The following is a 15,846-nucleotide window of genomic DNA, read 5'->3' on the forward strand; positions in this document are numbered from 1 at the left end:
GATTCTGTGCTTGTGTAATGAGAGAAGATACAGTTGTGGCGAGGGTGGAATAGAGCCCTTGGAATGTAGCTACTTTAGTATTCGTTCTCACATTTCCATCACCATTCTGTTAGCTCTTAAATATCCTGTAAGCTTTTTCACCTAATAGCAAGGCTGTTCCCCTGTCTCGTTCCTTATAATTTTGCTGGATGTTCATAGAGAAGTAGGCTGGTAGATTTAAAAAGTTATTTTAGCATTATTAATCTTTGATCATATTCAGTAAGAATGAACTTGTTCTAGCAATTTCTACAATGGGTATTGCGGTTTTTCAGTATTTTAAGTTTTTAAGTATTGGGCTTGTCTTGGGGGTTCTGATGGGATAATAGTAGTACCTATTTGTAATTATAAACCCTATGGAAAGATTAGGAGGGATAGCCTTTCTGGACCATATAGTACCCTTACTTTTGCATTTTTCTGGGGGAAAAAAATTTGCTACTACTTAATGGTATGACTTTATAGGTTCTGTTAGATAGAAGTGACTAGATTTGGAAGGGACAGTGCCATAATTGGTTTTTCCCACTGCCACCTTTGTCTGAGTACTCTTTCTTTCCTTATATAACAAATACATTCCTGAAAAGTTTGACATGTATCATGTCATGTTAACTGTTTCAAAGTACCTATAGTTATAATATGTTAAGACGTGGTAGTGAGTCCCTTTACAAAACAAATTCTATACTTTGAACTGAATGGTGAATTAAACTAAGTGTATTAACATTTATATGGAGTAATAGATTTCTTTTTAAAAGGATAATTACAAATGAGTTCTTATAGATGAGCCTTAGGCTGAATTCTAAAGGAACAGCAAAGGTAGGTGGGACAAGTTAGTGGAGTTGATGTGAAACTTTGAGAAGAATGTAAAAGTAATCACACTGGTTTTTCAGTGTAGCAGTCACTGTGCAGCAGGAATCACCTGCTTTTACCTCTGAAGACGAGGGTTTCCTGGGACAGGGCAAGTTTCTTCCTGCCCTGTACTAGACTAGAGATTGGCCTTTATATAGTTTTTTAATATAGTTTCTGTGTTACTATGTGGACTCAGTAGCTGATATATTATAAGAAGTGGTAATAAGAGTGAAACATTTCTCTGCATTTGATGATTCTGAGGCACAGGGAAATGAGAAACTTTAAGCTATCTGTTTATATACCTCTTTTTCTTGCTCTGCTTTCCTTTCACTGAAGGGGTGTGGATTTTATTTCAGAGGGAATGTGCCTATCCTGTCCTAAGCCAGTGGTGACACTTGTTCCCTAACAAGTGTACCTGTGGGGAGGGCTTTGGTTGTCACATTGGAGAATATGGGAGGGCTTTCCCTCTTCTGGCTCCATTTATAAGCTAGGGGTTGTGCTTCCATTTTGCTTTGTGTGCTGTTGAGTTTTCTTCTCTGTTTTCCCTAAGCTAAGCTCTAAGCTAATTCTATACAAAAGAAATACTAATTAGTTGTTTTTATAAATTGTTTGCCATTAATGCCTGATAATATGCAGTAAAATAAGGATTCTGCATACCATTATATATGTCAAATATTACAAACTTTAAGGTTCTTTTAATTACAATACTAAACTCAGTTCACTTTTGCTTAGCCTTCACAGTTGTTGATCACATAGCATGGTCATCCACTCACAGCTTAAAAAAATACAGGGAGCATCGGAGAGAATGGGTAAAGTAAAATTTTGATGTTTTTAAAATAGCACCTAAATCTATGAAAATTTATTTGATTTATTGTTTGTATGGGAGGGAGAGGGTGGGTGGCACTGGAGGGGGGAAGGGGTGGGCATTGGGAAAATAGCATGCACCATGTAAATTGTCAGATACCATCTAGGCTTAAGTTTTAAGTGTTAACTATTACAGTTTAAGTCTAAGTCAGTTTCAGAAGAGGCAGGACCATAAAATAGCGGTGTTGGGATTTACAGTGGGCTTATTTTTCCCTCCCAACAGATTGAAGGGGATTTTGAGCATAGCAGTATTTGAGTACAGTCTGGGCAGGAGCTGCCTTTTTAGAGTGGCCTATCTGTATTCCCCAACGGAAACTGCCTCAGTACCACGTTAGGCCCTGTTAACTTGCTCAGAAACTTTGAGAGGAATAATAGGCATTCCAGTTTTTATTGTACACTTGGAACTCAGGTGTTCCCAAGTACAAATTACAGTTCATGAAACTCATGGAGGGGTTGAACCAAAGAGAGAATTAAAAGTTTTTACTCTGAAGTTAGTTGCTTGGTAATAAATATTAACAGAAATTTTGATGCTTCCATTCAAATGAACACTTTGCCTACCAAAGTTCTAAATCAAGTTGCTAATTCTAAAAACCTAGATTGTTATGTACAAAGCCTAATTAGTTATTGTAGAGGTTCCAGGGCAGAGAAACCTCCATGTTTTTATGGGTAGGACATTGTATTGCTGTTAACTCAAATAACTTGTTTTAATCTCTGTTCCATTATTTTTAAACTTTTTAAACTTTGTTTATACACTAAAAATCTGGATTGAAGAAAAAAATGAAAAAGGAAAGCAGATTTTACCAAGAAATACTGTTCTGGCCTCAGCTTTGCTATTCCCCTACATGTAGCCATTTTCCAAAGCCGAATCTGACTTGGAGTATTTACTATTCCCTAAACCTTTCTGTCTTTATAAGCTTTGTCAAAGATAATACTCCAGTTTGAAATGTTCTTCTTCTTTCCTGTGGTCTGAGTCCTATCTTTTCTTTAAATTTTGGCTTCCACTTTTTGTATGAAGCCTTTTCTAACCTCTCCATCCTTGGTGGCCATTCCAGTCTTAGAATTCCTGAAGTACTACTGTTAGAGACATCCATTTGGCATTCGGGTCATGCTACTTTATTACTTGTTATTTCAATTAAATGTCCTATTTCTCTATCACCATCATGGACTCCTTGAAGGTAGAGAGCTTGTAATTATATGCCTATTTGTAACCCCATTGACTAGCACAGAGGATATGTACACTAATAGGTTTGATTCTATGATTTGGATTCAGTGTTAGTGTAAGAGGGTCATTGTTTTTTTTTTTTAACTCAGGTTATTTTTATATGACTATATGCCCAGAAAACCCAAAGATACAGTATTTGAATTCATAAAGTAATTCCTTTTATTAAAAGATCTGGTTCATAATTGTTTTCTATTAATTGTAGTCTGCCCCCCCCTTTTTTTTTTTCAAATGGGCGCTGTTTTACCTGGTTTCTTTTGAAAAACATGGTTTGGGCCAGATACCTTGATAGAAACCAAAATTACCAGTATTTTTATTTTAAAATTCTTTGTTGGTTTAGCTAAATTATACATTTCATGGCATAAGCCCAAAGAAATTTATTAAATACTGCATGGTAACGTAGCCAAATTATTTTAAGATGTTAACATTAAAGTCTCTTAAGTAAAACTTTAAAAATACCAGTAAACAGATACTTAGTTGCTAGTCCATCTCAGGATATTTCTGTATCTGAAATTATTAGGGGTTTTATTATTTCATGGTCTTAAAGGTTTTTCTAATGTGTAAGCTGATATTTGATAGCTGTATTTATTGTGTTTGCAGTTATCAAATGTCTATAGAGCAACCATTCTTACGCAGTGAGAAGTTACTTTAAAATGCTTTTTTGCATTTATAGAAATACGCTTTTTGTAAGAGCTCATTGGGGATAATGTTTGCTAAATTCATATTTGGCATTATTTCTATTTTATCTGACAGCTGTGTCTTCAGGGCACATGTATCTTAATATTAGACTTAATGTTGTGATTTCTGAAGCAAAAACAGTCGCCCTACTTTACAAAATGTTTGATTAGTAAAACTTCTAAGAACCTTGATTGTATTTTAAGGCCTGGTTTATGATATTATTGAGCCATTAGTTTGACGTAGCATTGAAACGATACTGTTGCTGCATGCTAAAAAGCTTAGATATTGTAGTAGGGAAGAGTCCTAGATATGTAAGGGTTTTTTCCTTCTTTTTTTGTAATTAAAACTACATCATCATTCAATTTCTTAGCATAATTTGGGTACAGATTAAAAATAAGACATTTTTTCTTACATGCCAGTAAGCAAAAAACTTGAATATATAGCATTGCCCTTCTGGTGCTAGCTTATCATAATACCATTCTAACGTGAACTTAGGCCCTCACCAAAGTCTTAATGAGATAAAGTCTTTTAAAAAGCATTTTTTTAAAACCCCAGTTGGCCCAGAGACCATTTCCCAGAGTTCTAGCGTTGGACTTTTCCTATCTGTGGTCAGTCTCATTCTTCTGTAGGGTTACACTTGTTAAGTCAATATTTTGCAAAATAAAACACCCTGATTTTGTTCACTTTTGTTTTCATATACAAGAATCTTTACAGTCAACATGTACTTCTAGATGCTGTATTGAAATTGCTGGCAGAGTCTATTCTATACAAACTGAACAATCTGGCCCCTTGTTTTATTTGTAAAGGTTCAATGTATCTATGCCTGCCTACTTCAATCTGCAAGGGAGTGTCAGAAAGGCCCCGCATTCGCCGAGCCGTGAGTTATCACTAACTTTTCAGATGTGTTAATGAATGTGGAACAAAAGCAGTTGTGTTTAAAAGGAAAAAAGGACCATCAAAATAACCTTTATTATAGTAGCAGGCGTGAACACTAAATGATTTATTCCAAATTGTGGTGTCAAAGTAACCTACTTGAACTAGAGACTAGCCTCTAGAAAACCTATTGTTGAACTGCTCTGAAGCTATCATTTTAGCTGTAAATTACTTAAAATTTATATACCCTGATTGCAAATGAGAATGTTCTTTAAGTCTTTTTAATGGAGTTAAAACAATTTGAACAAAATCTTACCCCACCTAAAAATGACATATTTAGTTGACTTTGCATTAAGCTCTTCAAAATAAGACCATGTGAAAGGGGTAAAGGCTTAACGTTTTTGTTATTCACATGCGAATAACAGAAATTAATTTAAATAATTGAATCACTTCCTAGATGAGTTTTTGGAGTGCCCCAGGCATCATGTGAAGTACAGAGGTATTTACAATCTCTTTTGGTACCAACAGTTCTCGCTTCAGTAATTCATCAGTAGGTTTTCATTCATCAATGATGATATCAATTTAAGGCTAGAATAAAACACCTACATTTCTTAGGGCTTATCATTCTACGTAGAAAAAATGTCCTTAAGTTTTTTTTCTCTTTTTTCCCAAAGAGATGCTAAGCAAAAAAAATTGTAACTAACATCTGTATTTTGTTACTAGAGTTAGTTACCTTTCTTTTTCTTAGACTCTTTAAAGTCTGAGTTGGATAGGCATATTTGATTAGGAGGTTGGATGCTTCTGTTGCTTAGGAGGTGTACTGTGTTATATGAAGACAGAATAAATTTAAATATACCCGGTTTGGCCATATGTAGCACAGACCACCTAAAATTTGAAGGTATGGTACCTTTGGAGGCATTAAAGTTAACGTTTCATATAGGCAATGTGCCTTTGTCTGACTGGTGTGTAAGTCCTTCTTCCAGGTTTGTACACTCTTAAACACGCTATTCTACCCTCTCTAACTCATCCCAGCAGCAAAAGGGAGACACTTCAGCTGGAACAAAATAGTGGAAGAAATGGCGTCTGGGGTTCAGTGGGGATTCGCAGTGTGTATGCAATGTTTGCAAGATTACTTTTTATGTTTTTCAATTAATGTAAATAATTACAAAATAAATCTATGCTTAGCGTCAAGTAGGGAACATTGTATACCAGTAGAAACTCTCCTAGTGGGTCTGCTGCAAGTCACTTAACCTCTTGGGGCCTCAGTTTCATCATCTGCAGTGCAAAGGAGTTGGACTCGATAATGTTTAAAGTCCATTCCTGCTCTATTTCCTATGCTTTTCTGAAGTACTCTGTTTTAACAGAATGCATTGCTTTCCCACTTTGACTATTTGAATTACATTTGCAGTACACATACTGCAACTGCATGTCTAAAATAGTTTTTCTATAGGATATTATATAAAAAACTAATCCCTCTTGAGCTGATTTATAAATAAATGTGTGTGTGTGTAGCCACACAGAAAAAGCTAGAGATGATAGGGCTCTCAGAAAATAAGTATTTTCCAGTTGTCTAACCTTGAATGTTATTAACTTTTCTATATTACAGGAGATACTACTCGTCAACGAATCAAATTCAGTGATGACAGAGTATGCAAGAGTCACCTTCTCAACTGTTGCCCCCATGATGTCCTCTCTGGAACTGTATGTATTTATTAAATTTATTATTTGATTATTGGTATCCTACAGAAATGAACTACTTGATAAAGACTTAATTCTTTGTCAAATTATTATGCAATGATTTTTTTTCTATTAACATATAATGTATTTGTTCCAGGGGTATTAGGCGATGATTTTTTTAAAAACAGTGTTAGAGGAGGGATTTGCATCCCTTATATTGTTTATTCAGGTTGATGATTTAAAGCTGCAAAAATGGAATTCCTCTGAAAAGTCATTGCTGTCCTTTGCTTTATAATTTTTTCCATTCTTCAGAGAAATTTCTGAGAAAGCATTTCTTATTTGGAATATAAAGGCAGTTATTATACTATAGTTGCACTTTTAGTTCTGAAATTGTAGAAATGATTTTTTAAATAGTTTTCTTTACTGTTGAGCAGAGTAGACTTTTATCCAAAGCGTTATATGTTTACATTTGTACACATTATATTATGGAAATCATAGTGAGGAAAACCTAATAGTAAATACTTAAATTCACACAACTTAATTTGCTAGTAGTGTTGTCACTTAAAATGCTTTTATATTTCTGACTCCTAATGATGTAAAGCTCACTTAATTTAGATTTTATATCTAGTGATATTGGTTGACTTTGGAGTATTGTCATTTTAATTTGGAAAGATAAACCGCAGGATGATGGACCTATTTAAATGGAACAAAGGATCTGATTTTCTCACTTTGGGGTTTGGTTGAAATGATTACTCACTGCAAGAGCTTCCCTTCACAGGCTATATGCGATGGCAGAGGAGGACTAGTAGGAGCCAAACATTTAGCTGGCTTTATTTCTCATTTGCCAGAAATGACTGAAATGAAGAAAAGATTTCTGACTTCCATTTTCAGACATGATGAGTTCCTGTAAAGTAGTCTAAATGAGTGGTTTCTTCTGGATAGGAAAAGTTAAATACCTCTAACAGAAATCAAGGCATATACAATAGGAAACACTGCTGTCTTTTTCCAGTAGGAAAGACTGTTGAAACTGTATTGTGTTAAAAGCGGGGGGGAAAGCCTACATTTAAAAATTTATGTGGTACCTGAATTTTTTTTTAAGTGTAATAATGTAATCCAGATTCTGAGCACTTGAATTAGAACTATGACAGATAATTAACCCTCATTCCTACTCTTTAGAATGTCCATAAAATATTTTTAATGTGCTTATAAAACATTTGAAGTCTGTAAAATAGGTAATTATCTGTAGTATACTTTGATTCTCCACATTTACTATTAAATTTAACAGTCATTTTATTTAATGCCTAAATTATAACTTCAAATAATTTTTGAGGACAGGCTTAATTAGCAAAGTGACAAAGTTTTTTTATTTTTTAAAACTATAAAACCAACCACAGCAAGACATGGACATAGTGTTACATTCTTCAGGTATGCCATTAATAATAAAAATCTGACATCACAGTTGTGCTTTATGTTTTATAATGTACATAAGCAGTTATGCTCATTTCTTTTTTTAAAGATTTTTATTTATTTGAGAGAGAGAGAGAGAGAGAGAGTGCGAGCCAGAGGAGGAGCAGAGACGGAGAGAGAGGAACAAGCAGACTCTGTGCTGAGCCCAGCGTGGTGCTTGATCCCAGGACCCTGAAATCATGACCTGAGCCAAAACCAAGAGTCAGATGTTTAGGGGCAAACTGAGTGGCTCAGTTGGTTAAGTGTCCGACATTCTAAGTAAAACAAAATCTTAAAACTCTTTTGTTTTGTGATCCACAGTTAGCCTTAATGATAGTAGATGAGTATTCAAAATCATGTAGTTCTTTTGATTTAAAGTATAATTGGGACCAAACCCAAGTTTTACTCAGCATGTTTTCTACTCTGTAGGGAATACTTAATTTTTTATTCTGTTAAATAAAAAAGGATGAATGGTTGGTCTTGGACTTTCCTTCTTGTAGAGTTCTTGCCTGGTGGATTTATAAGATGCACATTTTCTCAAATTCTAACATCTCTGAAATACATATTTTAAAATGATAGAAAAATATTAATTGGTAACATTTTCTTATGGTACAGAGTTGAGTGGTGTGGCACAAAATTGATGGTGCTTGGGTGGATTAAAAATGGTTAATGAAAACCCTTCTACAGGCACTTGCCAGGGAAACTCTGGATGAAAATATCTCCTTTTTGTCAATGTAATAGACCTGAGATTGCCTTATGTAAGGATGACACTAAGTAGTTGTGAACCTCTGTGAGAATTTAAGCAGAGCTTGTACAGATGGCTGTGGGACTTTGTGAGACTCCAGGGTTGTCATAGAGTGGTCTCCTTGATAACTCAAAACCATCCATGGTGTGACTTTCTCATGACCCTTATTAGGAAAAAGAGCTATTTATAACAGTTCATCCTGTGTACAAATGGTTTATAATTACAGAGTTATGACTTATTTAGCAACCAATCTCTCTAGAACAACTTTTTTGGCACAGTCTAATAGTTCATACCTCTTTATGTTGAAATGCCTGTTTCTCTTCTTTTTTAACATGTTAAATGGAAATAACTGAATTGTAACTTGATTTTATAATGCTCTTTCTTTGTTGTATAACTAAAGTTTACCCTCTTCCTCAGATCTGTCACTTCCAGCAGAATATGACTCACTAGTACTCTAGATTATTTAGCAGAAGAATACACAGAAAGGTACTTTCTGGCATTTTTGGAGATGGAGAGTCTGATTTCTAAAAATGCACTCAAGACTGACTATTAGTATGAAATACTTGAATAGAGAGTCAAAATAATTGTGTGTGTATATATATATTTGGGTTATGATTTTTATAAGAAGCATGACTTTCTTGTAACTGAGGAAGCTGCTTTATTTCAAAGGTTTGTGTTATTCTCCTAGTCATCAAGAATATTGTATTGTTTTAGTCTCATTCTTTTCCTCTTTTTGGCACACTTTCTTCTTGTTCTAGTCACTGCGCAAACAACAGGCATCATCCACTTTCAGATTTAGGCAAAATAAATCTAAGGAAAGTTGTCCTTTTTCCCTCTGAACACATTATTTCTGGTACATATCTTCCCTGAAGATAAGTACATCGAAGTGCTTAAAAAATCTTTCTGTCTAGCTTCTTGTGATCTTGGAAAAAGATGTGTAGTAGTGATAATTTAGAGGCATTAAATCTAAAGCAGAGATGGTAACAGGAGCTTGAAGTTAATATCTGCAAAGATGAAAATGTATACTTTCATCATGTGCCTGTCCTAAAATCAGAAATGGCCACTACTAATTTTATCACAGCCTTCATCGTAGCATGATTTTAGGGTTGACAGACAATCATGTATTGTAGTGTAAGGTCATCATTTCATAGGTGGGAAAAATTAAGGCTCAGAGAAATTGTGCTTGTCAGATGTCTCACAGAATTATAGTATATTATACAACACAGGAATCTTGGAGTTATTTAAATCTAAATACTTTAAAAAATATTTTTGTGGTTTTTGTTAGGTTTTTAGATAGCACATTTACTTAGGGCAGTGACTTTCAAATGTTTCTGAAGTATCTTTGGAGGCATTTCATGCATTAAGGTCATGGGGACTGGCCAGTCTTTCCTATTTCAGTGGGAATTTTACACATTTCAAGTTTATAGTTTCCATGAAATTTTGTTTAAAAAAAGATTCTGCTGCTCAGAAATAGAATTTAAAGTTTAAAATTGAGAAATACTTAGAGACAAGGATAAAGTAAAATTTTTTTCTGCCTTTTTGAAGTGATTGAGTAGGAATATTAGTTGTCAAAAATTCTGACTGAGTTGATTTTACGTTGCCCAATAAGTTCTGGTTTTTATCTGAAGTGAAGTTTTTACTAATTGAAAGTCCTTTATTGCTTCTTTAAACTATTCTGTTTAAGGGCTGGTCTAAAATCAGTTACTTGGGTACATACAAGCCTGAACTTTAAAACTGTTGAAGTCTATTTGAATAGTACATATGTAAAAGAGCCATGAAAGTATGGGGAAGCAAAATAAGTGATAAGAAAGAAAGAAACCACAGAATTTTCTCAACCAGCCACTAGAATCTAAGTTTCATAATAAGGGCAGGGATGTTTTGTTCTGTGCCATGTCCTCGGCATCTAGAACAGTGTCCCTCCATTGTGTTGAATGAGTAATCAGTCCACCCATAAGTCTGTTAAAAAAACTAACTTGAGTTTGAAAAATTAACGATTGTTAGTGGGAAATGTGTTATCTTTTAACACGTAAGGAGCTGGCGAGTATCTGGGGTTTGTTGAGTTACTTATCTAAATAATGACAAGCAGTAGTTCCACATGCAGATGGGAAAAAATTAGTCTTTAGGTACTCTAAACTCAATTTCTCAAAAATTGTTTGTTTAGGGCTATTTTGATATATTTTTTAAAGATTTTATTTGTTTGAGAGAGAGAATGAGAGAGAGGGAGAGCATGAGGGGGGGAGGGTCAGAGGGAGAAGCAGACTCCCTGCTGAGCAGGGAGCCCGATGCGGGACTCGATCCCGGGACTCCGGGATCATGACCAGAGCCGAAGGCAGTCGCTTAACCAACTGAGCCACCCAGGCGCCCTATTTTGATATTTTTTAACAGTTGTTCTTAGCATTGGTCCAGATAACTGGCTTCATTTTTTTTTCCTTTTTAATTTACATGACAAGAGCTGCCCGATTTGTAAAAATACCAGATTTTGCAAACTAAGTTTTACCAGTTTTGGCCTTTTTTTTTTTTTTTTAAGATTTTATTTATTTGTCAGCACAGGGGAATGGAAGGCAGAGGGAGAAGCAGGCTCTCTGTTGAGCAGGGAGCCCAATGTGGGACTCAATCCCAGGACCCTGAGATCATGACTCGAGCCGAAGGCAGACGCCCAACCCACTGAGCTACCCAGGCGCCCCCAGTTTTGGCTTTTGAAGTATATTTTATGTCCTTGTATTAAGCAGATTTTGCTATTTGCATTTTATTCTTCAGTTACAAAAATGTACATTCCTTTAACAAGCATTTATAGAGATTGCCTAAACCAAAACACCTTTGGTGCCTAGGAAGTCAGAGGCACATTAAAAGCTTCCCAGTGGTGCGCCTGGGTGGCTCAGTTGGTTGAGTGACTGCCTTCGGCTCAGGTCATGATCCTGGAGTCCCGGGATCGAGTCCCACATCGGGCTCCCCGCTCAGCGGGAAGTCTGCTTCTCCCTCTGACCCTCTTCCCTCTTGTGCTCTCTATCTCTCATTGTCTCTCTCTCAAATAAATAAATAAAGTCTTTAAAAAAAAAAAAGCTTCCCAGTGAATAATTTAAACTTTACTGGGGCACCTGGGTGGCTCAGTCGTTAAGCGTCTGCCTTTGGCTCAGGTCATGAAGCCAGGGTCCTGGGATCGAGCCCCACATCGGGCTCCCTGCTCAGCGGGAAGCCTGCTTCTCCCTCTCCCACTCCCCTTGCTTGTGTTCCCTCTCTCGCTGTGTCTCTCTCTGTCAAATAAATAAATCTTTAAAAAAAAATAAAAAAAATTTAAAACTTTACTATTAAACTTTAAAGTCCTCAATATTGTTTATAGCATTGTTGGCAAATTGGCACACGAATACCCTGAACTATTCAACTTGGGGTACGTATGCCCTTGGGAAATAACTTTTTTCTGTCATACTAAGTAATCTTGTTGTCATTCATTTTATATACTTAATATACTTTAGGCTTATGGAAGTAATTTAAAAAAATTTTTTTTTTTTAAGATTTTATTTATTTGTTGTGTGCACGCTCGGGCGCACACAAGCAGGGAGAGTGGCAGGGAGAAGCAGGCTCCCCGCTGAGCAAGGAGCCTGATTCTGGACTCAACCCCAGCACCCTGGGATCATGACCTGAGCCGAAGGCAGATGCTTAACTGACTGAGCCACCCAGGTGTCCCAGAGATTTTATTTATTTGAAAGAGAAAGAGCAGAAGCAGGGGGAGGGGCAGAGGGAGAGGGAGAAGTAGGCTCCATGCTGAGCAAGGAAGCCCAACGCAGGACTCGATCCCAGGACCCTGAGATCGTGACCTAAGTGGAAGGCAGACAGCAGATGGCAGATGCTTAACCCCCTGAGCCACCTAGGCGCCCCTGAAGTGATTTTTTTTTTTTTTTAAGGTGACCCAGAGACGATGTATTCTAGCGTCTTGTTCTAGTTTAGTGTGTCTTTAGTTGAGGTTGCTCAGCAAATTTATTCATTAATTGGATTAATGATTAAATAAAAATACACAGTTGATCCCTGAACAATACAGGGCTAGGGGCACCAAGCCCTGTGCAGGTATAAATCCCTGTTACAACTTTTGACTTGTCAAAAGCTTAACTACTGATAGCCTGTTATTGACTGGAAATCTTAATGATAACATAAACAATTGACAGTATTTCATTTATATTATGTGTGTATATGTATATTTACAAACTATTACAATAAAGTAAGCTGGAGAAAATGTTATTAATAAAATCATAATGAAAGTACATTTACAGTACTGTACTATGAAAAATACGCATATAAATGGACCTGCGTGGTTGTTTAAGGGTTGACTGTACATGCATGTAGTTAAGATGAACTATAGTGTTGATGGTCAATCTTTATAAGTTAAATTACAACTTAATTTTACTTTTATTCTGTAATGAATCAGTCTGAGGGAAGAATCTTTAACTTCTGTAATAGAAAATTTTAACTATAAATAGAAGTAGAATTGTATAATGAACTTCATGTTCCCATACACCAGCTTCATTAAATCTTTACCACATAGCTACCTTATTTATAATCACTTAATGTCCTTTTGTTTGTTATTTTGAAGCAGATTTTAAATCTTGGACCTATCTGATAAGATGAATCTTGAAACAATATAAAATAGTAAAGACCAATTACTCCCAGGCAAAGTAGAATGAGATTTGGAAGTCATTGTTAAAGCATATTGTTTTTCATAGTTCGGTACTTCGTTAATATATTTCGGTGTCATATTTCTGTGTAGTGATTCTCAATAAATGCTTATTACCTGAGAACCTCAGATCATGCTCTGAGTATTCCCTGAACTCTTCAGATCTGTTTTAGAGATGTGTACAGTTTTATAAACTGCGTTTTAACAAGTCTGAAGAAACTAGTGTGTCTCTGAGGCTATTCAGTGAAAAAGAGAAGATGGAGTTACAAGTGCATTATTTGGATGTAGACAGTGAACACAGTAAGAGCAAGCACATGATAAAAAATGAAACTTGAAACAAATATTTTTGTTGTACTAGGAGCTTAATGACAAACATCAAGCAAAGTCACAGATTCTCTGTCACTGGAAATATTTTTTAAACTGATGAATTTTACCTTGATATGCAGGTGGCAAGTCAGATGACTTACTGAAATCCTTTTTAGTTTGATGATTCTCACTCATTAAGGGAATTTGTAAAAGCATTTGGTATTTTATTTTGACCCACATACAGTAAAACATTGTGAATGTGTTTTGTCCCATAGGCATTACAGGTCTATAGGATCAAAAAATATAGGCATATATATTAATGTATTTGGATAATATAATTTATGAAATTTCCACATTTCGGTTCTTATGTTTTTTTCCCTTTTATGGTATTTATTATAGTGTTTGGAGTAATGAAATTTAATGTTGAAATTAAGAAGAGTAAGACATAGAAAAAGGTGAGGAAGGTGGACTGAATGGAGAAACTAAAGAGAATTCACAGTAAAAGTTAACAAAAAATTTCTCTTCAAAAAATGATTTATTGGGACACCTGGATGGCTCAGTCAGGCGGATGCCTAAAGCTCAGGTCATGATCCTAGGACCCTGGGATCGAGTCCAGCATCGGGCTCCTTACTCAGCGGGGGGCCTGCTTCCCTCTGCCTCCCACTCCCCCTGCTTGTGTGCATGCACTCACTCTCTCTATCTCTGGGAAATAAATAAAATCTTTTAAAAAAAGTGATTTATTTTTTTCATCTCTTTCGGAGTGGTACTGATTGCTGAGATCGGCATTCATTCACTCGTTCATTCATTCACTTAAGTACTTACTGAGGACCTACTATGTGCTGTGCTGGGGATACAGAAGTGACAGGTTTCACCTTTAAGTGGTGGGAGCTAGCATTCTGATGTGGGAGACACACAACTAAGTGAAAAGAAATAATGTGATTTCAGGTAGTGATTTAAGTTGCTAGGACAAAACATGGTTAAGTAACTTAAGACTGTCTGAGATAGTGGTCCAGGGACTACTCAGGGTGGATAGAGAAAACTGTTCTGTTGATAAAGTGATATTTGAAGAGATCTAAATGTTAAGAAATTTAAGCCAGTCATTTCTGAGCAGGAATGAACTTAGCACATGTTGCTTCCTCACAAAACTTTTGGTGTTTTCCTATTGTACATATGGCCAAAGATCTAAAATCCTTAGCCCAGTCTGCGTCTTCCTTGAATGAATAAATTGGTTTGGTCCTTTTTACCAGACTGATTTATTCATTGTTGTCTCTCACTATTTTCTTTCCCTAACATGATTCTCATTTTAGCTTACCTCTTTTTCTCTTGCTGGAATAACTTTTCTTTACACATTTAAACCTGCCTGGCTTGCTACATGTGATTGCCTGAGCTTATAGACTTTTAGCCTCTGAACCCCAGTGTAACACCTGCTCTCTATGCTACTGAATAGGCATTTGTTAGTTTTTCTTCTTTATATATGTGTTCTCTCTTTCTTCTCAGTTAGTATCATCTTTCTAGGGCAAGGACTTTTTTTTTTAAGATTTTTTATTTTTTATTAGAGTGTACAAGCAGGGGGAGTGGCAGGCAGAGGGAGAGGGAGAAGCAGGCTCCCCGCCGAGCAAGGAGCCCGATGTGGGACTCGATCCCAGGACGCTGGGATCATGACCTGAGCCGAAGGCAGACGCCCAACCGTCTGAGCCACCCACGTGCCCCAAGGACTTTTTTTTTTTTTTTTTAAGATTTTACTTACTTGAGAGCACGCAATGGAGAGAGCATGAGCTGAGAGGGAGCCCAATGCGGGGCTCGATGCCGAAGGCAGACGCTTAACCAACTGAGCCACCCAGGCACCCCAAGGACTTTTGTTTCAATGTTATCCAGATATCTTTGCATATCTTGGTTTGGGATGGATAAGAAAATATTTCATGCTATGTTCTTCAAAAACAATATTAAAAGCTAGAAGAAGAGCTCTGTTTTTCTTTATCCACTTAGGGATAAATGGACTTGGAAATGGAATGTACAAGTGGGAATGAGCAGTTAGTAAATGGGAAGTGGTAAAAAGCAGGAACTAATCTCTGCATGCACAGTGTGCCCCTTTCCTCTTCTCCCATCATTCATATTGGACTGGTTCATTTGAATGCCAGGATTGGAATTAGGAAAGAAATACTGTAATTTTTATTTTAAGACAATATGGCGTAACTTGAATGCATACTCAGGTTTTATTATTTCAAGGCTTTTTCCATATTATACTGGGCTTTCTCTTGTTATTGAGCTGGGGCTTGAATCAAAACGTTGAACATGGATGGAAGAGAGATTTTACAAATATGAGGAAGGAAGAAAGTTAAAGGTGTAAGAAGTGAGAATCAAAATGTAGGTGACTTGTGTTTTAGAAAATAGCATTGACATTGGAGGGCATATGGAAGGGTTCACGTGGTCAGCCAGGGCTTTGTATTTCCCATGCTCTGTCCTGCTCTCATGTCATTGTTTCACTTTTTCTCTAGC

The 15,846-nt window shown here is 36.2% G+C and overlaps 1 protein-coding gene across 7 annotated transcripts in view; it reads left to right on the top strand.

Annotated features, from left to right (window-relative positions):
- The window catches only part of LUC7L2 (LUC7 like 2, pre-mRNA splicing factor), a 71,451-nt gene that overhangs the window by 21,867 nt on the left and 33,738 nt on the right, over nucleotides 1-15,846 (top strand). For 4 of the 7 annotated variants that reach the window (XM_088018347.1, XM_028106195.2, XM_028106196.2 and 1 more), the window contains one exon: nucleotides 6,120-6,214. In XM_088018347.1, coding sequence (XP_087874473.1) covers nucleotides 6,120-6,214 — 95 coding nt within the window. Of the gene's footprint in view, nucleotides 1-1,621; nucleotides 1,689-4,446; nucleotides 4,518-6,119; nucleotides 6,215-15,846 lie in introns of those variants that run through there. The other 3 variants (XM_088018346.1, XM_028106194.2, XM_028106201.2) reach the window with 2 other exon arrangements.

Source organism: Eumetopias jubatus, unplaced genomic scaffold, assembly GCF_037043125.1.
Source record: "Eumetopias jubatus isolate StellerSeaLion01/CBP00866 unplaced genomic scaffold, mEumJub1_p1.0 scaffold_14, whole genome shotgun sequence".
Lineage (NCBI taxonomy): Eukaryota > Metazoa > Chordata > Mammalia > Carnivora > Otariidae > Eumetopias > Eumetopias jubatus.